General features: G+C 47.2%; 1 protein-coding gene across 1 annotated transcript in view; it reads right to left on the bottom strand.

Annotated features, from left to right (window-relative positions):
• The window catches only part of FLNB (filamin B), a 140,598-nt gene that overhangs the window by 10,331 nt on the left and 105,901 nt on the right, over positions 1 to 24,366 (bottom strand). The window contains 17 exon segments of the mRNA XM_028518087.2: positions 893 to 1,025; positions 4,096 to 4,211; positions 5,244 to 5,381; positions 6,265 to 6,531; positions 8,873 to 8,995; positions 9,089 to 9,241; positions 10,284 to 10,487; positions 10,779 to 10,937; positions 12,075 to 12,248; positions 12,955 to 13,083; positions 15,329 to 15,469; positions 16,418 to 16,520; positions 17,248 to 17,319; positions 19,763 to 20,010; positions 21,635 to 21,824; positions 22,911 to 23,067; positions 24,108 to 24,231. Of these exon segments, the coding sequence (XP_028373888.1) occupies positions 893 to 1,025; positions 4,096 to 4,211; positions 5,244 to 5,381; positions 6,265 to 6,531; positions 8,873 to 8,995; positions 9,089 to 9,241; positions 10,284 to 10,487; positions 10,779 to 10,937; positions 12,075 to 12,248; positions 12,955 to 13,083; positions 15,329 to 15,469; positions 16,418 to 16,520; positions 17,248 to 17,319; positions 19,763 to 20,010; positions 21,635 to 21,824; positions 22,911 to 23,067; positions 24,108 to 24,231 (2,631 nt within the window).

Raw genomic sequence — 24,366 nt, 5'->3', positions numbered from 1 at the left:
CTCTACCCTCACTGTACATGTAGCAGGACACACGGCAAATGCCCAATAAGGGTGGTGATCAAAGGGCTCTTCCTCAAGCCTTAGAGCCCACAGTCAGGTCACTTCCTCTGAGAAGCCCTCCTAACCTTGCCAAGGCAGAAACCATTTTCCTTTCCTGTTCTAACCATCTTCACCACCTGGTTCTGAATCTTCCTGTGGTATCGGTGATCACAGAGGGTCCTCACTGGTGTACTGAGGGTGTGTGGCCAGGTCCTTACTTGACTCTGAGCTCCTCTTTGAGGGCAGGAATCCTGTCTTCCTCAGCCTTACCTTCCTGCTAAGTCTCCGGCACTTAATAAATGTTCACTGGTAAAATGTCTCATTAAAATTGATTGACATCATAGAATTCCATATATCAAGGCAGCAGGGAAGAAAGTCTTATGCTATTAAGCATCCTGGACACCCAGATTCTCTTTCAGATTTAAAGATAAACATCAATTGATCTTTCCCTGAGAGTAAAGTCAGGTCAGAGTGTAAGACTTATTCATGTGATAAGTTCAACAATACAATAAAAATGGGTAAGATTTTGTTTAAATAGGAGACAATCACAATGACTGTAATGTGAAAGGGATCTGAAAAACAACAGAAAATAAGCAGTGTTTGTAAAAAATAAAAAAGAAGAAAAGAAAAAAGAAAAAGAAAAAGCGTGGATATTAATTCCAAAGTGTCCCCCTGTCTGTTCCGGCAATGTTTACACCCTAATTTATGAAACACTGCCTAGGAACAACAGCAGAGGGAATTCGAAGGCTCGCTGGCCTTGGTGAGGTGGACTAGTCCTCTATCAAGGTGCATACTGGCAGAAACCTTCCCAGAGTGCTGTGCGGGGAGAGTGCATGCCCTGCCTCCTGCTTACCTGGCTCCAGCTCAGACACGTGGCATTCCTCCACGGCTCCAGAAGGGCTGTGCACCTTTGCATCAATCTTTCCTTTTGCCCCATTCAGCCTTATAGCAAAGGAGGCTGGCTGGTTAACCTTTAATCCCGATTCCTGAGAATTTAATATATTAGACAAGGTTACGGCTCTCGGGTTCCCACTTAGTGGCACACACTGACCTGGGGACAGTGCTCATGCAAATAGGCCCAGCATGTCTCTATCCATATCCAACAGCAGCGGTGGCTCGTTCCACATTTCTAGCATCAAATATAAGAAAGCAGAGGCACATATCTGCATGGTCTTCTACCCAAACTGTCTTGACTCAAGGCTGAAAGAGGTTACTGGGTTTGGAGACTTGAGACATCTTGATCAATAGGACTATTGTTTCAGCATCCCAAACAAGTCATCGAGTTAGATAGATAGATGATAGATAGATAGATAGATAGATAGATAAGCCCTCCGCCCTTAGGAGGAGCCTGGGAGCTGACAAAACCATACACTCAAGTAATATGAACAAAGTTTTATAGCACAGCTATTTTTTTAATCTGGGGAGTAGGAATGGAGAGAACTTTTAATGAACTTGTGAAAGGTTACACATGCAAGGGAAGTGGTTGGTACTGCACAGTGGTTATGAATCAGCAGGACCGGGGTTACTCTCATTTCCTTGCCATATAACTAAGTTGTTTAACCTCATTCAGCCTCAGTCTCCTCATATACAAAATGGGCAGCTGTGAGGATGAAATGAAGTTATGCAAAGTATTCAGCACAATGCTGTGCCCATTCATAGAAAGGCCAAAAAATGTCAGCTTATTACTAACTGTTGATGTGCATTTTGAAGTTGTCTGTACCCCTAAGGAAAAAGAAAAGAGAGAGAGCAGTATAACTCCTGCTCTGCAGTGGATCGGTTTCACTCCATGCTTTGTCTTGGAAACTACAGCCTCTCTGGGAGGAAGGGATTAGAAGTTTAGGTGCTTAAGATGTTTTAAGATCAGCCAGTCCCAAACAGCAGCATTTTACAAGTCAGCAGTTTTGACATAAACTTGATTGGACAGCCACTGCTCGGATAACACTGACACAGCAGGGTTCACACTTCATGTGCAATCAAAGCACCCAGGGGTCTTGTTAAAATGCACGTTCTGATGCAGCAGGTCTGGAAAGGAGCCTGGGATTCTAGTAAGTTCTCAGGCGATGCCAAGACCACTGGTCCAAGGCCCACATCTCAGAAGCAAGGCACTGAGGTTGTGCTGCCCAGTTCAGTGTTCACCAGCCACATGTGGCTGTATATACTGTACATTTAAATTTAAATTTAAATCAATTACAATAGAATACTTAAAATTCAGTTCCTCGGTTACACTAGCTGCATTTCAAAGAGAAGATGTGGGGCATTTCCATTGTTGCAGAACATTCTACTAGACTGTATAGTCCTAGAGGTCATAGACCAAATTCAAAATTGAGTCTTTGATCGCCAGATCGGCCCCATCCCACCACCCCCTCATCCTCCACAAATTGCCAGCCGACTCCAATTTTCTAAAAAGCCTCAAAAGCAAGACAAAACAATACATGCCTCTCTTCCCTAACAGGCACCAGATGTTGCTGTGCAGGGCTCCAGTAAATTGCCGATAAATAATTTACATATCACTTGGCATCAAGTGACCGGGGCAGAACAGGGGACGAAGCTCACACACTGGTTGCTCCTCCTTCATGGATACACAGTCTGCTGCACACTTATTTAAATATTTATGACCAAACTGTGCCGAGAGGACTCCACAGAAAACTTTGTTGCAGAGGATTTCTGCAAACCAGCTCCCTTCAGACAGAAACAGCTACGTTACCTGAATCCGCTTGCCGCTAAATCCTCAAGAGGGAGATAAACACCTCGGAAGATCCGAAAGAGATCTTCGAGATGCATGAAAGCAACTCTGTGCTTTCAACAAATGCTGGGTTTATCTCCCTCCACAGGTTTTAGCTGAGTCGGCCACAAAAGGAAGTCCTGTTAAGAAGCCTTTAAATGAAACACAAGAAACACATCTATACCACAGTGACCAGTCAGCCCCTGGTACTCTCCAGATGAGGCCCCTTCAATCTGTGGACCCTGGTCCCACCGTGATTTCTGTTTGGGCTCCCATGTTCGGAAGAACTAGCAGTACCAATTCCACTAGGGGTGGGGTTAAAATCTCAAATGTAAACCAAGTGTAGGAACTAGGTCCACTGATGTCAGCCATCTGAGTCATGAATCTGGGTTTCAATCAGTCCAGGATTTTCAAAAGCTGGGAGGCAGTTGAAGGCTGTTTAGAAAGCCTTTTAACCAGAAATCATATATTGAGATTCTGGTGTTATTCCACAACTGAACTGCCACTTCTGATTCAGACACCTAATTATTTTTCAGTGTCCTGAGCAAAGACCCAAAGGCAACTCCCAATGGTTCTCAGTTTGGCTGATGGCTCCAATGCAACCTTGATTTCAGTGACCTGTTTAAAACAGGAGGTAAAGTTGCATTTCCTGGCATTGCAATAGGTTGGACTATATGACCACTTGCCACAAAGCCCAGGTGGGGACTAAGGAGACCACAGTTAAGACCACATGTTCTGGAGCACAAAGACCTCACTGAGTCTCATACTAGCTGGTTTCTGGTAGCCATAACCTCTCTGTACCTCAGATTTTCCATCTTTAAAACGGGATCAAGAGAAACCCACTGACCAGGTGGTTGCAAGGATTTAATGAGGTAACACTGATAACGTTCTTAGCCAAGTGCCTTGCACACTTATTACAAACAAATCATCAAAATAAAATAAAACACAATTGACTTCCTTGAGGGAAAATAAGCCAATAATTGAAGGCTAACATCACTGGACAAATAGTTTTGTTCTGAAAGCTCTCCTTATCCCTTAACCAATTATTAACAGGCCTCCTTTGTTTCTCTTGAGTAAATATTTAAAAAATAAACTTGTCCCCAAACACTGAGGTGTTTTATTGACTGTGGCTCTGTTTTGCTTCCCCAACTGTCTCCTGTCTTAATGTGTGGGGAGCTGACTCTGCCAAGAGAACGGTCCCCCATAATGGGCAGCAGCTGTGGTCAAGATGGGCTGGGACCCTCGGCACCAAAGGGGATTGAAGTGGCCTCAAGAGTCCAGGGTCTCACTGGTTGGCCTGTGGCCAAGGAAATGGATGCTTCCTTGCGTCTCACCTGAAGGCTCATAACAGTAAGGCGGCGGGCGTCGTCAGAGGGTGCGATGACTGGCACCAGGTAGGGACTTTCGGGGATGTGCTCATCATTAAACTTGATAGATACCTCGTAGTTACCTGTGGGGACAAGAAAGCCCCATCATTTCAGAGATTCCAGGAAGGTGGCTACAGTGAGGCCTCCCGCTTCTTTTTACGTAGCATGAAAATGCCTTCTGAGAGACCCTGACCTCACCGTGGCCATGGCTGCTTGGTTTAGGGCCGGTGGCCTGGCTCAGACTAGGCCAATATGATTTTCTTAGTTGGGCAAAGGCAGAGATTCTGAACTGGCGTCCACAGGGACCCTGAAGGACCTCTGTATAGAGCTCAGGAGATCCATAAAACTTGAATGGGAAAAAAATTACATCTTTGCGTTCACTCAACCTCTACCTGAAATTTTGCATTTCTTTTCTTTAGAAATGTTGACAAGAAACCACAGCACATTGAAAGTACTTGTGACTTTGTCACCAATAAAGTTCATATTGTTTTACAGTTTTTCATACACCTTGACGTATCATTTATACTCATCATTATTTTGAAATTAAAGTAGTTAACAGGCCACCACCGCATTTTAGACTTAATGTGTCAATGAAGATGTGCACACCTTCTTAGGTTACACATTTGTCCCTGTAAGGTTTTGATAATGACACTATAATTGATTTCTTTTATAATCCAATGTAATTTATATTATGTATTTCAAAACATTGTCCTGAGAACGGTCCCAACAGGCTTTAAATGCCAAAGGAGTCCATGGTACAAAGCGTTAAAGACTCCTGCTTGAGGGAGTGCAGGTGCTAAGCTAAGTAAGGCTCCTCTTTGGGGCAGCAACCCTAGCCAGTGGCCAAGGTTGGGCACAGAGGCTGGTTGGTGGAAAGAATGAACCAGCTGAATAAAATCACAAGGCAGCCAGGCCAACAAAGACAAGAGACAATGATAACAAGAATTCCTGCCCCTTGGGGGCCTGGCTGCCTTTCCTGCAGCTGGATTTCTAGGAGGTGCTTCCATGTGCCCATAGAGATAAACTTCTCTTTTACCTGAGCTAGCTCAGTGGGCTTATGTTCCTTACAACCTAACCATCCCCAAACAAAAAAATGTCAGTTCTTGAATACATACCAGGTTCTTGGGCAATATAAGACACACCGCATGATCCATTTTTATGGTCATCGAATGTAATCTCAGCCTTACTGGGGCCTTCCACAGCAATGGAGAGGCCACCTGCGCCTGCTTCCCGGGTCCAGATGCTGAACTCAGCTGAGACAAAGAAACACCTGCTTAGTGACTAAGCCTGGTAGAGGGCCCTCTTCTTGCCCAAACCTGCAGCGCTTGGTCACTTCTACAGATGGCCCTTTTTCCTCTTTCCCTGACCCCAGCAGAACCCAAGCAGGGGCATGGCTGACGTTTCCTAGGTACCACCCATGACCATAGTACATTCATGGAATATTGGGCATCTTTTTTCTTTTTTAGTATTTATTTATTTTTAGAGAGAGGGGAAGGGAGGGAGAAAGAGAGGGAGAGAAACATCAATGTGAGAGAGAAACACCTATTGGCTGCCTCTTGTACATGCTCTGACCAGGGACCAAATCCGAACCTAGGCATGTGCCCTGACTGGGAATCAAACCTGTAACCTTTCACTTTGCAGGATGACACCCAATCAACTTCAGCACATCAGTCAAGGCAATATTGGGCATCTTTTGAATATACCCAAATCAAGCCAGATGAAGATAAGAATGTTTAGTTTTGTCCCCACAGGCCTCCCACTAGCAACCACCACTTGTAGGGACCTTCACAATAGGTTTTGTGGAAATCTAGCATGTTCCACAGAACATCAACCCTGCAAGATGCTCTGGAAACAGCTTGATGATTCTGCTCCCCTCTTCTCCAAGGCTCACCACATGGTAACTAATTAGAGACTCCTAGGAGTCCATCAGTAAGAAACTCATTTACCATTGGGTAAATGAGCAATTCCAGAATGCATTTACCAGAGAAGTCTTATTTTAGAGAATGCCCCTTAAACCATCCATCAGAATCCACATACGAAGCCTTCTCTTTAGAACAGGGAGAACAGTGCAGGGTGCTCACACGACCAGGCTCAGCTCTCACTCTTTTCAAGTAAAAAGTCTGCTTGATCACTCACCTGGGACTCCTGCTTCTCCTCGCTCCAGGCCGGGGCCTCCTGCCCGGACCTTGTGGGCGCCCCCCTCGCCCAGTGGACCCACAGTGAACTGGAAGGGGCTGCCGGTCACGTGCTGGTTGCGATATTTGACGCTGACTGTATGCACACCCATCTCCTGGGGCACAAACCTAACGCAGTGCGAGTTCTTCCCCATGGGTACAATCTCTGCCTCGGTCACTCGGCCAGAGGGGCTGGTGACTTGGGCCGACATATCACTGCTGTCAATTTCTGAAAGGGAGCGAGAGGTTGGGGGAAAGGAGAGGAGGGTTAAAGTGAGGGTCAGAGGTTGAACAGGACATGCAGAGGAAGCAGCGGAGGGCAAGGCAGGTGCAGCTTGGGAGTGTGGGGTGCTCAGGCTGGATACCTGCCCTCCTATCTCCCTCAAATCCCTGAGTGGCTGTGGCCAGCATGGAGAGAGCCAGGCCTGTCCAGCCACTGGGCAGAGGACATTCCCCAGGGGCACTGACATTTCTTGCTCCATGGGGCACTTTCACAGCCTTCCTGGTCGGAGCTGAGTTAATTCCACCATCAGTTTCAAAACAGAGCCTGAGCTGGTAGTTAGCACATAAATATAAAAACTATGATCGCTCAGATGTTTCTTAGCCAAAGGTGACATGTGACCATCATCATGCGTGTAGAAGCTCTTTTCCATAGGCAGGTAAAGGCAGGAAACCTAGGAGCTACCATCCCTTACTGTCAAGAAGCCTTGGCATTTCTTTTAGGTAACAAGACAAAATGCATTTAGAGAAAGAGGCGAACACACATCAGTCCCAACAGCAAAGGGGAAACCATGCGTGAGCAAAGCTTCGAGCAAACTGAAGACAGGGGCCACACTTTCAGAAAAGCGATGCTTTGGGCCCCCACACCAGAAGCAGACCACATCTGCTCCATCCGAGTGCTTGTGCCATGCCAAGGACTGCGCTCGCACTGACGTGGTGCAGACAGGCAGGCCACATGCTGGGTGACCGAGCAATGCCATCACCTAGGGCCACATGAAACTGCACCCTCCAGCCCTACAGGGTCTGAGCTGAGCAGCACATGACTTTGAGCCCTGAGGACAGAGGAAGGAAGGGAGGTTGAGGACAGGGTCACTCCGCATGGCCTGGGTCCAAGGACATCGGAAGCTGGCGAGCTGTCCTCCATTCTAACTGACGAGAGTCATTTAGGTAACAAGGGGAAAAGTGAGTCTCACCGAATCATCAGGTACCAAGTAACTGAAAAGGGTAAAAACGAGTCAAGAGCCAGAAAAAGACTAAAGAGTAAGGGTCACTGTCCCCATCACACAAAGATAAGACACCAAAGGGGCAAAGGGAACAGAGCTGATCTTTGCAAAATGAGAAGTGTAAAGCAAATGAACACATTCCCTGTCACTAGTGACCAGAGGAATGAAATTGAAAACACGTTTTTCATCAGACTGATGGAAGTGAGAGTGGGAACAGTGCCCAGGGCTGGTGAAGCAGGAGAGAGACGGGCACCGATTCATGTTCTGGAGGGCGGGCTGCCAAGGCACAGCAGTCTTTGAAACTCACCGCCCAGCAGTCCTACTGTGATGTGACGACAGCCTGGGCAAACTGGCCACTGTCACAGAGCCCTGACTATAGGAGTTGAGAGACAGAAGTGAGTGCATGTGAAATGGGAAAAAACTGAATGAAAGGTGCTGCATCCAGACATGAAACGCAATCCTCTGTACTCATTAAAAAGAAACTTTTTATGGTTATAATCCATACAACTTTTCTTAAGTGATTTTTTCTGGACACCACAGTAATGAGGCTTCCACCACATTCACACATGACCAACACTGTGGCCATCAAATATTGCTCAGTGGGCAGAGCAAATAGATACACGACATATTAGGCAAGACGGGGAAACCCAGTGTAGGGAAAGAGCCCCCTCTCCAGACCAGAACATGAGCGTCATCTGAAGATTAGATTTTCCGTCTCCTCAGCATTCTGGCCAAGTAACTGCAGAGTACATGCCAGCTTCTGGGAAGAGGAGCCTCAAAACCTTCCCTCACACAACAACCTCTCTTTGTGAGGACTCTTCACAGAAGAACCTGGGCCACATCTCAGAAAGACCATGGTGGTTTACTGACTAACTTGGCCCTGTGGGGGACAATTTATGGCCAAAGGGCTAGAGGTGCCCACCCGCCAGCCCTGCAGCATGGCGCTCACGCTCATTTTAGAAAGGAGAGAGATGTATGGGAAATTAGAAGGCTGCTGCTGGGCTGACGTCGCTTGAGTACTCCACTCCCAGATACCGGCCTCGGTGGGGCCAGTTCTCTCACCGAGACCGTTCTGTTCGACAAACACTAAATTAAAATCTAAAAGGTTATTTATTCCCCCCATGAGATACACAACCAAGCTATTTTCATTTGGGTGGGGGGAGGTAGCAGATAAACAACTTAGTTTTCCTAAATGAGCCCCTGTGAATATAAGTATTAAAATATTAATTAACTGAAATTTTAAAAATAGGTCACCCATGGTGGACTTACACAGTACGTTCTAGGCCACGCCTAGACTTGGTTTCCAGTGGCACCCACTGCCCTGACCCACAAGCCCCTTGTGCTCACCTGGGATTTTCAGGTTCAGGTCACAGATGCTTCCAACAGTAGCCACAGATGGGGCCCGGCTGGTCCGGGTGATGCTCTCCTTGACTCTCCCCTCCCCACTGATCTTCACGGTAAATGGGCTCCCTGTAAGAACCAAGAAGGCCCACGTGAGCAGCCCAAAGCCCAAGGCAGCAAACCTAAGCACCAGCCAGAGAGGGCAGAGGGGACCACATGTACCAGGCACATGCTCATCAGCGAACTTGGTGGAGACGATGTAAACCCCAGGCACAGTGGGGAAGTAGGAGACCTTGCAGGTGCCATCTTCCAGGTCCTCCGTCTGGATGTCTACTTTGCTGGGGCCTTCCACAGCCAGGGATATGCCACCATAACCTGCAACACAGTAGCCGGGAGCTGTTTTGACAGCACCTCATTTGAAAGGGGAAGCTTGGTGCATGCAGAAAGGACATCTGACCCTGGAAATTCATACTGCTGTTCCCAGATATCAAAAAGAAAGTTAGTGTGTTTCCTGATGGAGAGCCTCAGGCAGAGGAGCAGGTTAAAGGGTCTGAGAAATCCTGTAGGGAAATAACCTGCTCAGCAAGGCTTTGACCACAGAACCCTTTTCTCAAGGATATCTACTGTCGTCCCATAGGCACCGTTCCTGCAGAACCCACTGGGGAAACCACTGCCCACATGCCTCCAAGAAGGGCACGCACTGCCTTGCGGGTTCATTGCCAGCCACGGGTTTGAAAATTTGAATTTTTAAGCTGCTTCACGTGTCTAGCCAGGGGACCACTAAGACCGTAGATCTGAAGGTTTAACAACATGAGGAATCAACACGGAGCATCAGCCCATCAGGACCATAAATTCTCCAGTCCCTTCTGTGGGAACTATGGCTTTGTCTAAAAGTCACCAATACACCAATCACTCAAGCAGGCGGAAGATGAAGACACTGGATGTGGCATAGGTTGGAGAGGCCCAGACTAATTCAAACCATCTCAAAGAGGAAACAGGAAGAGATTCCTCATTTCCACAAAAGCACTGTGAGCAGAACAAGGTCTTGGCCAGCTAGCCCAACATCCTTTGCTTGGGATGAGTCCAGAAGACCCTGTGAAGCTAGCGGTGGGAGTAGAGATAACAAGAGAGGGAGATCTGTGAGTTGTAGTGGCTCTGGGATCAAATGCCAGAAGCAGAGGGCTGTTAACCCCTGTGAGCCTCAGGTTCTTCACTGAGAAAACAAAGACAATACTGACTTTACCAGTGGTCATGGGGCTTACATGATAATTAAATGACAATGACACACGGACAGATATATGTACGGACAGATAGCTTGAAGGATACTGAGAGACAAAAGAGAGTTGGTAGGATAAACACATGAAGCTGGCTGTTCCCTCGTGCACTGGACCTTTCCCCTGGGACCACCCCTACAGACCTGCATCCCTCGTGTCCACGATGAACTCAGACATCTCGAAAGTCCTGCCTTCTGACAGGCCTCGGCCGTAGACTTTGGCTCTGCGGGCATCACCGATCTCGGACTGGACCACCATGATGGACACGGGGCTGTTGGCCACGTGGTTGCCATTCTTCTTGATGCTGACCAGATGCTCGCCCACCTCCCGGGGGATGAAGGAGATGCCTGGGCCAGGGTACACAATGGGGTTTTAAATGGGGTTGGTGGGGGGTGGAGGAGAGAAACTGGGAGGGAGGCACACTTGCAAGAATGGAAATACAACTCCTTGGCTTTCTAGTCACCCCAGAGTGTCCATGCAGGTGGTCAATCTCGCAACACGAAAATACACACATGTGACCCAGCGGCTCCTCATATCACATTCCAAGGTGTTACCTATTTCCCAAGAAAGGACTGAAGGAATCCCCATCTCCAGCCCAAAATATCCCAGCTCCACCCAGGAAGGCAGCTTGGGCTCACCGATGTGATTGTTGGGGAGCCTCTTCAGGAGACAGGGCTCGTCACGGCCGGACGGGGCCTTAATGCTGGCAGTTAGGGTGCTGAGGTCTGTCTCGCTGATGTCGAGCAGGAAGTCGGCGGCAGAGCCCAGCTTCACCTGAGAGCACCGTCTGCTGTCATCTAGGAAACACCCCCCAACACAGCTCCTGTCACACGTGTTTACCCAGCTCTCTGGAGCCTTCACCACACATGCCGCTTGCAGATGAAGAGCTAGAATTAACTACCAAAAGTTAAGTGAAAAAAAACAAAAAACAAAAAACATAAAAACACGCCACATGGACCTAACCTACAATGCATGACTTCTACTTATGCCTGGTAAAGGACAAGGAAGACTAGCTGCTGGCAGGAACTGCTGCCCTGAGTCTTCGTGGACCATTTGTTAAAGGAGTCTCTGCCAGTGAAGGCACCTGCCCGCCATCCCCTTGGGCATTTCACAGGTAAACACTCATCCTGGTCCACACACAGGACTAATGGCTGCTTCAAGATGGGTCCAAACACTCAGGGGCAAGAACTTTATCTTGCGCTTCTTCCTTATGACATACTGGGGCAGGATCCGATCACAGCAAGCACAACAGAGGTTAGCAGAAGGGTTTTGAATCAGATAACCTCAATCTGAATCCTAGGATGCCCACATGTAAACTTGGCTAAGCCACTATCTCTCTAAGTCTCAGTTTTCCCATCTATAAAATGGGAGAGAAAAGCTATCTGACAGTGATGCTGAAGGGCATCTTTGCGCTCAAGGATTTTTTAAAAATATTTTATTTATTTATTTTTAGAGAGAAGGGAGGGAGAAAGAGAGGGAGAGAAACATCAGTATGTGGTTGCCTCTTGCGTGTCCCCACTGGGCACCTGGCCTGCAACCCAGGCATGTGCCCTGACTGGGAACCAAACCAGTGACCCTTTGCTTCATAGGCCGGCAATCAATCCACTAAGCCACACCAGCCAGGGCATCATGGATTTGTACAGTAAGTATTATTTGAATGTCTCTAATTGGAGGCCTGCTCTTTGCATGCTGGAGTTAGACTGGAACGAAATAATGGTCTTTCAAATGGTATGAATGCTTTTCCCAGGATTACCAGCTAAGGCGGGAATTAGACAGCTCAAAGTTGACTTTGCATCCCCAGATCCTCCCCAGTGAGTCTCTGTGACATCTACACTTGGACCCCTAGCCTGCAGCCCCTGGTCTGATGCGAAGAGAGGCTGTTGGGGCAGGCATACCTCCCACCAAGAAGCCTCCAGCAAGCAGGGCAACCCTACCTGTGATCTTGGCTGTGAAGGGGCTGCCAGGGATGTGCTTGTCATTGTACTTGACCAGAATGCTGTAGTCGCCCGGCAGGGTGGGTAGGTAGGTCACTGTGCATGTCCCATCTTTGTTGTCAATGCAGCTGATTTCGGCCTTTGAGGGCCCCTCAATAGCCAAGTCCAGCCCACCTGAAATGGCAGCAGGGAGGGGAGACCATCAGGAGAGTGTGTCCTTATTTCCACAGGGACAACAACTCATTCAGGGCAGCCCCAAGGCCAGGAACGTCAGACTGGAACAGGCCACGTGAGCTGTGGGCAAGGGATGGCGGCCAGCCACACAGAGCACAACACTCCACCGTCTGAATTCTTCATTACAAGTAACCTTGACAGTCTCACTACTGTCTGGACAAGAAAGGGGCTGGAGCTCTGCACCTCAACCACACATACGGAAGAGTGTCACACACTATCAGTGTCAGTCAGGCCGTGGGGCCATTTAGAATCACAAATTTTAAAATCTTTACAAAGACAATGGCATGCACACAGGGCTTTATGTAGAATGGGCCACTAAATAACCCATGTGGTCCTGTGTATACACGCAACATGTGCAAAAAGACCAAAAACAAAAATATCATCAACTAAAACACTTACATTTTAGGTAAGTCACATAAACCACTTGACAGCATAAATCTGATTTCAATCAGAATCCAAGAAACTTTAGAAATTCCCATTTTGGGTAAAAGACAGAGCAGCTGTACAGAGAGGTTTACCCAAAACAAAATGTAAGACAAGTACTACCACCCAACAGTCTGATTTTTACCACCTACTCTGGAATCGTGTCCTCTTAACTCTCCAAATGGGAAGCTGGAAGTATATAACCACATAAATGGCACGGTACCTTCTCCTGCATCCTCGGTGACGATGGTGAAGGTGGCCGTTTTGTTGGCCACGCCATACACCAGGCCTGGGCCGTAAGCAGAAACGCTCCCACTGTTGGGGTAGTTCACGTAGAACTGGAGCGGGCTCTCTGGGTTTGCAAGGAACAAAAACAAAACTGGGACTCAGTCGGGGGAAATGCCTACCTTGGACAGCCAGTGTCTTAACATCCCTCTAACATCAGGCAGGTGTGGCATCTCCAACGCAGAGGAGGACACAGATTGATCACCTAGTGGAGCTCACCATCCTAGGACCCCCAAGGGGGTCTACTCACTGTCGTTCCTTCCAAGTCACACAAGAACAATCCTGAGGCTCCTGCAGACTCAGGAGCAGTGGAGACCAGCTCGACTTGACTATTTAGGAGGAAACAGCTGACCTTGTGAAGGAATGGCCCACTACAAGAGGGACCCAGCTAGCAAGGTCTTCTGGGAAGGCCATTGGCCTGTGCCCTTCAAAATGTAAGGCCCTACAAGCCCTCCCCACACTGTGGGAATTATCCCACTGTGGGCTTCCCTACCCACTCCCACTATGCAAGTACTTCCACTTCTGCAGTGGTCAGATGCAAGTGAGGAAAAGACCCTCCCCGCCCCACCCCCACCCACAACAGGGGGTTGGTTAAATAAACTGTGTCCTGCTCTCAAGTCATTAAAAAGAATCAGGGAGTCTGTATGCACTAACTTGGGAGACTATTCATAATGTGTTTCATGAAAAAGAGAAAAAGGCAAATTGTTGTATAATGTTAATACCATTATCCCATTTCTTTAAAAGCAAAACAGAACAAAATTATATGCATGTTTGTAGGTACAGAGCAAGACATCTGTACACAGATCATCAGGGGAGGTAGGAGGGAAATGGGAGAAAGACAGTTTTTCACTTTGTCTACATCTGCATCTTTAGAATATTTAAGTAGCAGAAGCAGATAATACATTTTTGCTTTAAACAAATATTAGGCACACATAGACACATAAACTAAAGCAAACGTCAAACAAGCAAACTCAAACTGAAAGAAATATTTGCAACTCCTATCACAGTCTCTCCAGTATTTAAATTGCTCTCAGAAAGTGCTATGACAAAGGCCAATAACCAAACAGAAAAACCAGGCCATGGATACAAACGTTCGGTTAACAGAAAAAGAAACACAAGTGGTACTTAAACATATAGAGAGTTGCTCAATCTCATTCAAAAGAGAAATACAAATAAAGCAACACTGAGATACTGTTGTTTTTTTTTTCAACTATCAATTTGGCAAAGATCCAAAAACCTGACAGCATAATCCACTGGCAAATTTGCAGAAAAGCAGGCGTTCTCCCCCATCACTGGTGAGTGGGAGAACTGGAAGGGCCCCGATTCCAGGCAATCTGGGAAGTTCTAGCAAAATGATAGATGCCCAGAAACTCCTCCCCTGGGGACTAAATCTCACAGATACGCCTTTGCAAGTGTGACATGCTGAATGTGAAAGGCTATTCACTGCAGCAAAAGGTGAGGAAGAAGCTAATGTTCCTCAATAGGGGCAAGGTTGAATATGTCACAGTTCACTCAATGGCAAGGCTCTCGGAAGACCTCTATTATTCAGACGTGTGAAGCCCTCCTGCAGATACTGTCAGATGAAAAGGGCAAGGACAGAACAGATGTGTAGAGTATGCTCCTGTTTGTGTAAACAACAAGGAAGGATTAGAAATCTATACTCCTCTTTGCTTGTAGTCTTAAAAATATTCTGAAATCCAACAGCCAGGTTCGTGGAGAGGGCAGACGGGGGCTGTGAGTGGAAAGGAAACCTTAATCCACATCATTTTTTAAACTATGTATATGCTGCCTACTCAAAATATTAAACTAAAAAACGGAGAAGTACTTAAACACTTCTTTAAAAAGAACAAGAGTAGCACAGTGTCGGTGGTGGACATGAAAACTGAGCTGGCTTTCCTAGTCCAGGGCAGCGTGACAGTAAGGCAGCGTGTGTCCTCTTCTCACAAGCACTTCTCTCTCCCCAGCCCCCCACGCCGTGGAGTGTTCTGCAGGCCAGGCTGGAAAGTCCCTCACATTTTTCTCCTTGCTCACCCTTTGGCCAGAGTCGGCATAGTGACAAAGACAAACAATCACAGACCTAAGGGCCTGCACTGTGACCCAGGATACTTAGATGCATCATCCCTTCTGGAAATTAGCTGGATCTGCCAGGGTCACAGGCTGTTTGGTTTCACAGGGCCGTCAACACTGCATTCCCCAACCTGCCACTGAGAACTGCTTCCCACACAGCAGCTGGCTGTATGTCTGCAAACCTCCCAGAAGTTCAGGCTCCCAAGTCTTGGAGTCCTGCAGGGTGTGCACGGAGCCCAACTCACCGGGGATGTGGCTGCCCATGTATTTGATGTGCATCTCGTGGAGCCCGACCTCAGTGGGGGCGTATCTGACAGTGACCGTGCCATCCTTGTTGTCCACAATCTCAGGTGTAGCCGTCTTCCCAGAAGGCATGTGGACCTCTCCTATCGGAGCACAGGGAGACAGGACAATGAGTCCACCAGCAGCTTTCCCCAGAGAAGCTGAGCACAAAGCCACAGGTGGCCTTCCAAATTAAGGTTTTCAGACCCAAGACACTCACTGCTGCCTAAAACATCCAAGTCACAGAACAGGACAGACACGCATTTGTCTTTATTTTGTCCCTCTTTCCCCCTGCAAAGTGCAGCAGCTAACTCCTAAGCAAAGGGTTTTCTACTTGGTAAAGACAAAATAGAACCTTGAGCAGGACTTGAGAAAACTACAAGAGGATTAGTAGAGCGTAAACTCAAAGAGAAGCTGGCATTAAAAGGAGGCAGGCAGAGAAAGTAACGCTTGCACAATGGACCTTAGTGTCCCTGTCATATCTGGAAAACTGGAAGACTAAGAGAAGGCAGGAAAAAAGGGGGAACAGGAACCTGAGATCTGAGAGGTATCCAAACACAGCAGTTCTTTTTTTTTTAAAAGTTTTTATTTATTTATTTTTAGAGACGGGGAAGGGTGGGAGAAAGAGAGGGAGAGAAACATGAATGTGTGGTTGCCTCTTGCATACCCCCTACTGGGGACCTGGCCTGTAACCCAGGCATGTGCCCTGACTGGGAACCAAACCAGTGACCCTTTGCTTCACAGGCCCATGCTCAATACACAAAGCCATACCAACCAGGGCTAAACACAGTTTTTCTTAACCTAGAGAGAATCCCCAGCTCTCTTTAACATGTGATATAGATTATAAATGAATCACCTCTTCAGAGGCACACATGTATACAAAGAAGATTCTGTAATCTCAGGGCTCAGGGACTGACCCTGCTAGAGCAAGAAGCAGGGAGTCTGGGATCAGGAACGCAGGTCTGGGGGACAGGTGGAACCACCATGGGGCACCATTCAGGAGAGCTAGTGAGAGTGAGTGAGAGCGAGACAGCTTTCACGACAGTGCTTACCAGTGATTTCTCCTTTCCTCACCGCAAACGGAATGACCAAGTCAAAAGGTTTAAATCCCAGGCCATTCATGTCGCTCACTGGGACATATGCCTCTTCGGTTACCTAAAAACAGGAAGCAGCGGTCACTGGGTAAAGTAGATAACAGTGTGGACTAGTGAAGCTACAGGGAGCAGAGCAACTGGGAATTTTTCAAGGCAGTGCAGCTGGGATTTAAGGGCGTGTGTGGCTGCCCATGTTATCTGGGCTTTGTCTAACTGACCCTGGGGCCAGAGCAGAGCCTGAGGGAGTGGAGAAATTATGCTGACCGATTGCTAACAAACCGCCAGTCAACCTGCTTGTAAAATTCCCAGCAGTGCCCGTGGGCAAGTGAAAAAGTGAGAGACAGAAATGTCTGTGAGTCCCAAGAGGCTCCACCTGGAAAGGTTTAGTTGCTTGTGGCCTGGAAAAGAAGGTGTGTTTTAAGTGGCAGAAAGTAGCAGCAGGTGGCTTTCCCTCTGAACAGAAACCAAATGTGCAAGTGGTGGCTTTGAGAGTCAGCAGGAGGGCTGAAGATAGCTGTCCATCTTTCCCTTTAAACACAGAGACAAATGGCACCCAGCGTGATCACAGACATGACGGCTGGCGATTTGTGGAGTGCAGACGATGACATGGGTGGGTCCCATTACAGAGAAAGCAGGGGTCATCATGACGGACTGATCAGTGGGGGAGAAACCAATGACTAGGACACCCAGAGGGCTTAAGCAATCCCCAGAAGCAGGCTGTAGCTTTTCTGAAATGAAGGCTGAGTAAACATAGAAACACAAAAAACAAAACAAAACCAAAATTGTACCCAGGGCCTGAATCCAGGGGGACATGCATTTACTGGAGCCTCCTCCTCGACTGTAACTTCCCCATCGGTGGCCTGGTTGGTGGCAAATGGAGATTAGTAGGGAATCACATTGCAGAGATGTTACTACTCAGTAGATTCAACACCCTGCGGGCTGCTTCCTCCCATCTGCTCGATGTTGCAGAGCAGGGAGCCACTTGCTCTAGCTGCTCTAACAGGAACCTACCTTCTTCCTACCCTTGTGAGAGCAAGCTGGCATCCTTTCTTCAGATGTCAAGTCCACATGCCCTTTGAACCCATGACTCCACTCCTAGGACGCAGGTCTATACGAGCAAGTCACAGAGCAATGTGCAATGTGTGGTCCAGACGTTTGTTGTGCAGGCAGGGAAAAGCTACTAGTAGTCACCTCTGCAGCATGCAACTGGGCAAGCGGTCTCTTGTTACTTGCTAGGTGCCTACAGTAGCTAATGTTTTTGAAGTCTTTACAAATTCATTTTTTAAAAGTCATACACTTCATGTTCCTGATCCAACTGACCTGCTAAGGGAGGGGTTCCCTCTTCTACCATAACAAACCAGAACTGGAAGGCCTCCCCTCTGGAGGAAGGCCAACGTGCCCACGTTTACGTCTTTCAAGTACTCTGTCATCTGCGGAAAGGGGCTTCACTTACAAAGGCAGCTTTGAGAGCTTCAGATTTGGAACAGCCCTGTCTCCCCCTTCTAGGGCCCTCTCAGACTGGGCTACTCAGGGACGCATCGCCCAGGAGGAAGACTTTTCAATGGCTATGTGATGGCCTTTGATCCAGGACTTCTCCACAGTGAAGAGCAGATAAACTGTGAGACCCGTGCCTTCCTGAGCATGTCTTCTGCATGACAGATTTAGTTGAACTAGCCTGCCAGGTCTCCTTGAGACATTGCTGCAAAGGCAGTACTGGGTGTTCATGTTCTTTTCGATGCCAGAATGTAGAGAGAGGCAGGGAATCTACCCATAAGAATCCAGTGAACAGAAAGTCAGTCCATCTAGGTAAGGTTGGCGAAAGCTCAGAAGGGGAGAGTAAAGGCTGGCACTGCGGGTAATGCTCCCTTTCTGCCATCAGCAGTGGTCACAGGACAGTGTGTCTACACAAAGTATCCTTTGGGCATTCTAGGGTCAAGGGGACATTTATTCCTGATGAGTTTGGTGGCCCCCAATCCAGGTCTCTCATTTATCTGCCAAAATGATTCTTGACGTCTTCACACCGATTTTCTCACTCAGACACTCCTGATGTGGTCCACTCTTTCTAGCCCACTGCACCAGCAGGGCTGTGACCTTGGCCCAGAAGCTACTCTTCCATCCTGCCCAATGCTAACCAACCAGATAAAACCTACTAAGGGCTAAGCACAGACCCTTAAAACTACAGCTGGGACCCTTCTCTGTAGATAAAGACACCGACTTTCTAGTTGTATTTCTTTCAGACCTGAAGAGAAAACCACTCTCAAATAAGCAGCACCAGAAGTTGACATGTGTTTACATCCCTGAGACACAAGAGCCTCCAGACCTTCGGCACATTTACAGATAAAACCGTGTATGGAAAGGAAAGAAAAGCCACAACAGATTACAGACTGTTCGGAAGACAGACATGGGCTTCTGTTTGAAAAGGAGTCTTCACGTTCTTCTCTGTTGCTGCATAAAGTGTAACCCTTGGAAGGGGCTTTGAAGACTGTGCATGGGGCCAGGTCAGTGAGGCCTATGAACTTTGTAGCCGCTGTGGCTGCTGCCCCTGGCATCAAAGGACACTGGGTGAGGGGACCACACAGTACTTGGTAGCTGTCCAAAGTGGACACTGCGGGCTCAGTGCACTGGAGTCTGACCCCTCCTACTACAGCTCATTTGTAAAAGAGCCAACAATGTTTGTTTTGAGGGTTAAATGAGGGAATGCTTCTAAAGTTCTAACCCCTCTCCTGGTTGAAGGATATTAATAATCAGAGAAAGATCTAAAAGTCACTCTGAAAATTCAAGAGCTGAGTCATTCTTTGGCCCAGCGGTACCTATAATGGTTTCTTTCCCCCCAGATGTTCCTTGCTTCAAAAGACAAGCTATTTCCCTTCACAGGCAAAGTCTGAGTCTTTCCAAAACACAACTGGAGGTACTCTGAGTCCTGAGATACAGGAGCCAAGCCTCCAGACAAAGCTTTCTCCTCCAGACCATGGAGACAGGGGAGCAAGAAGGAGGAAGAACAGCGGAATAGAAAGTTGTAATGTTTTAGTTATAACATTTTTTGTCAAAATGTATCCTTCTGAACTGTGCTTAAGGCAGGACCCTGCCTAAGATACTTTGGTAGCTGGTAAACTCTTAGATCTGAAGGGTCTCTGGAATTCTCATGTGTCCTCTGAGACCCTAAAAGGTCATGACTGTTTAAGGAAAAAAAAACTTTAAAGAGAAAAAGAAAAGTGGAAGAGCATGGCCTCGGCAGGGTTTAACAAGTGACAGCTGTTACTGCTTCTGCCACCAGCAGCAGGCTCTGGCACAGGCTTCCCTTACCATGACAGTGAAGGGGCTGTTGGGGATATCGACGCCACCGAAGCGCACGTAGATTACATAGGTGCCTGGCTTGGCAGCCGTGTAGAAAATGTCATAGGTGCCATCCTCATTTTCAATGACATCGGCCTCAGCCTCCGTGCCATCTGGGGTCAGAACCGTGCAGGTCACTTTCCCCTTCCCAGCAGTCTTGGCATCGACTACAAAGCCCACCTCCTCGCCGGTTTTCACAGTGGAGGCGATTCCGGGACCTGGAGGAAAGTTCAGGAGAAGAGAAAGGAAGCTTCAGCTGTGGACAGTTATCCTGGATAGCTAAAAACAAACCACACACCTGCATGCTGTCTCTACCAACTGCCGCTACATACAGGGATGTCCCAGAGATCACCTGGGGAAGGTACTGCTCAAGGGCGCATTTTGCCCATCGCTTATTAAATGAGTATCTCAGGCTCTGAGTGTCAACCAAACGTTGGGTCTGGTTTGCCAGCATTCTAGGGTATGGGGATGAAAGTCAGCTTCCGTCATCAAACACAGAGTGGGCATTTTCTTAAGTGCCAGGTACACACAAAGGCAAGCAAACAACTGGTTTTCAGAAAGGTGTCCTGTAAGAGCTCTAAGACATATTCCAGGGTGGCTACATTGCCAGAGGGCTTCCTGAGAAAATGGGTGATGGCTGAATTCTGAAGGATGGGGCATATGTCTAGGGGAAGTTTTCCACCTATATCCCCAAATAATAACCAGTCTCTCCCCCCTCTGCCCACTCTCCCTATGGATCCCTTTCTACAGGATCCACACAATATCAGGGAGTGCAGAAAAGTGTAAATTAAAAGCACATTGCCAAAAAAAGGAAAAAAAAAAGCAAACCATGAGGAAGCAAAAGGAGTAAGAACATGTTGTTCAGACCTGAGTAGAAGGAAAGACTGGTGCACATTGCGGAAGCCCCGAACTGACAGGCCTATCGGAGCCCCCAGGCTGAGCAGGACTCCGCCTGAGCGAAGGAAGGGAAGAGGACTACGGAGGAAGTCACCGCCCAGTATTAGCTTGTCCTCAGGTCAGCGAAGACGCTCCAGCTATGGCTGGCATACTACAGACCTGGTAGGTGGCAGATGGGTTAGGGTTTTAAAATTTCTCAAATTTTGCTGTTGGTGAGCCATTTACAAGCTTGCCCTGAAAGCCAGATTTTCTCCATTCAAAACAAGACGAGATATGAGCAAAGCGGAATACGGCCTGTGTGGACCTATGTTTAATTCTATTTAAAGAGAAGCAAATGTTTCATTTCAGAGATGAGGATTCATATTTTAAAATATACTCGATGCAGCATCAGAGCGGAAGGGCCTGTGGTTTTCAAACAGTCGTCTGTAAGAAATGGAAGGGACTGTGATGCTCAGATACGCCTGGGGAATTCCTGAGACTTAGACATAAGTTCCAAGTGTTGAGGAGAAAACCTAGATCCTTGAATGTGTTTCTCCCATGGTGGCCTGTAGTGATCCTGAATAAACCTTAAATAAAAGCTATCTACTCATGAAAGGTATATATTTGCTTTTTTGTGGGAGCAGCCATCACAGTTGATATCTCAATAAATGCACCCACTTCAAAGTGATACAATAATAATAGCTTCCACATGCCTGGCACCAGGCTAAGCATTTTTCATGCCTGACCTCATCTAATCTTTGCAATAACCCTATGAAACAGTCTCTGATTCTAAGAAGAAGTTCTTGAATTGAAATGTTCTCAAAAAGATCTTCACTCTACATCTGACCAAAGCTCAGAGTAGTCAAGCATCCCACCCTGATCACACAGCTATTAAATGGCGGAGAAGGGCTGGTTCCTGACTTTTGGACTTTAGAGCCCGCACTCCGGACCTGGGCCCGCACTCACCAGTGGCCAGGCACTTGCTGGCATCGCCTGTCTGTGTGGCCCGGATACGGTAGGGAGAGAGAGGGATGTCATCCCCCCCGTAGGTAACCCCAATCATATAGCGTCCAGTCTTGTCAGGGATGTAGGTGACAGCATATGTGCCATCTTTATTGTCCTGGACAACGGCTCTTTTGGGTTTTCCCTCTTGGTCCTGTGGATCACAGAGAAATGCTATTTGAGATGTTGCCATCAAGATGTAGAAACAATTCAATGAAAACATTGACACATTTGCTCATTAATTAGTGCCTCCAGTGGGAGGAGACAGAATTACTGGCATGATACAGTTTGGTTATTTGGTAGGGAGACAAGGCTGCAGATCCCTTTAACAACCAATGGACATGGTCAAATCTTAATACTTTTTTGGTCAAGTGAACAAATAGTGTTTAGCCCCAAATCCACTGATATGCAGGGAGGCAAGGGGGCAGAGGCTCCAGCTTGCACGCCACCACATTCACTCCCCCTTCTCTCTTAAGTAACAGGACCCTAATTCTTAACTAGGTGGACTGTGCAACTCTACTTCCTAGCATCCTTTGCCACTAGGGATGGCCATGTGACTTGTGAGAAATTTCTGGCAATTGAGAAGGGAGTGGAAGTCTTGTGAGGGACTTATGATAGGGCCGTTTAAGGGAGCTGATTGAGTTGGAAGGCCCTGCTTTTTCCGTCTGCCTCTCTTTCTCCTTTGGGCCTGCCATGCGGATTAGATGGCCAGGGCCATCATGGTCCTGGCATAAGCCACCATGGCATAAGCCTCATGGTCCACAAGGAGACCTTAAGGACAGATGCCACATGTGAGGACAGATGGGAAGAGAGATGGAGCCTGCTTCATTAACGAGCCACATGGCACCCTGGTGCCTTGCCCATGGGCTTCTTTAACAAGAGAGAATAATTCCATATGTTTAAGCCACTCTTATTTTGGAGTTTACTGTGATATGCAGTAGAACTTAGTCCTAACTAACCCAATGAGTAGTTTAAGACATTTTCACATAAAAACACAGAAACAGATGTAATAGAGAGAAAACATGAGATCCACCAAAACATAGTATTGGAGCTGTACCCTCAGGCGTCTCAGACAAACACACATGTTCTCTTGCGTAATTACTGAGGCTCTGGTGGGGAAATCTGTCAACCAATGGCACCAGGTCGGAAACTGGTTATTAAAAAATTGTTGTTCTTACCCCTGGCCAGGAAATTAGGTTTTATTAATGAAGTCTGACTCTAGAAAATAACTAAAAGATACCGTTATCTGAACAGCAAGCAGGCCTTCCCCGGCATCTCTGGCATCGATTGCAAATTCCACAGGAAGACTGGCGGGCACACCATAGGAACTGAGGCCAGGGCCACTGGCGGTCACTTTGCTGGCATCGTATGTGGGAAGGACCTTGACCTTGAAGGGACTTGGTAAACATACACATACCCTTGGTCAGTATGGATACACGTCAACCCTGCTAAATCTGACCTCTGTTATACAAAGAAACTGGGATAGCAATGAGGATTCCTACAGCAGATAAAATAGTGAGTTTAGCCAACGTCTTATATCCAGCAGAAATGTACAATTATGAGGTAGTAGCTATCATGCCCAGACCAGCTTTCCCTGACTGCATGCCAGGGGCGTAAATGAACTCCAAAATCAGTTTGGAGAACGTGGGGTTAAACACATTTAACCTACTTGTATTATGCTGAAACAATGACCACCAAAATAGAAAGGGAATTTTGGAATTTCAGTTTTAATATTTTATCTCATTCTTTTATTTTCTATTTTTAAAATGCTTTAATGATATGCTTTTAGTAAAGTAATACATAAGTATAATTTATAAATCATAATTCTATTAGAAATATATATATTTTTATGTAAAATATGTATATTGGGGATATACATTGGGGTATGGGTAACACTTTTTAATCTTAAGTATGATTTAAAAAAATAAAACCCTTAAAGGCTGTTCTCAGAGGTGAAGAGTTTATGCAATATTTTTTGTATCAATATGAATGAGGAATGAGGTTTCTATCCAAGCCCTTATAGGAATGCCATTGTCAACCAAACCCTCAAGTGAAGAAGTAAAAATCTTTGCCCTAATCAGAAAATTACTTGCAGGATCAGCAGAAAGAAGACTTTGATAAACTAATGCATTATTTGTTTTGTTGTTGTTGTTTTGTTTTTTTGTTTGTTTGTTTCCCCCCAAAATCCCCCATTCTGTACTTTCAGCTTGTCTTTAAGTTAATCATGGTGGAAAGAAAGAAGGCAGGTGAGGGGCAAGAGGGCAGGAGACACAGACACCAAGGCCAGGATGCTCTGACACCTGTACAGAGCGCGCTGGCCTCGATGAGAGCTGCAGATCAGATGGACGAGTGGGCCACCAGAGCAATGCTGGTGAGCCCTGCAGAGGGGTGGGTTCGAGTCTTGTTTGGACCCCTTCCCTAAGTGTCAGGAGCTTACCTACGAGGGATCTCTTCATCGGCATATTTAACGGAGACCATGTAAGGCCCTTCCTGGGATGGGGTGTAGGTCACCGTGTGTGTGCCGTCCCCATTGTCCACCACGTTCACCGGCTCCACCAGGCCTGAGGGCAGAGATGAGAGGTCTGAAGGACTGCCTGGCCTCCCCTGAGCTCCACCCTGGGTTGAGTTCAAAAAGGATCACATTCATCCCCAAGAGCTATTGGTTTCCACTGATGAGTAACATAAATGCAAGCGGG

This window comes from Phyllostomus discolor, chromosome 7, assembly GCF_004126475.2.
Source record: "Phyllostomus discolor isolate MPI-MPIP mPhyDis1 chromosome 7, mPhyDis1.pri.v3, whole genome shotgun sequence".
NCBI lineage: Eukaryota > Metazoa > Chordata > Mammalia > Chiroptera > Phyllostomidae > Phyllostomus > Phyllostomus discolor.
The sequence above is the reverse complement of the archived record's forward strand: the minus strand, read 5'-3'. Positions and strand labels throughout refer to the sequence as shown.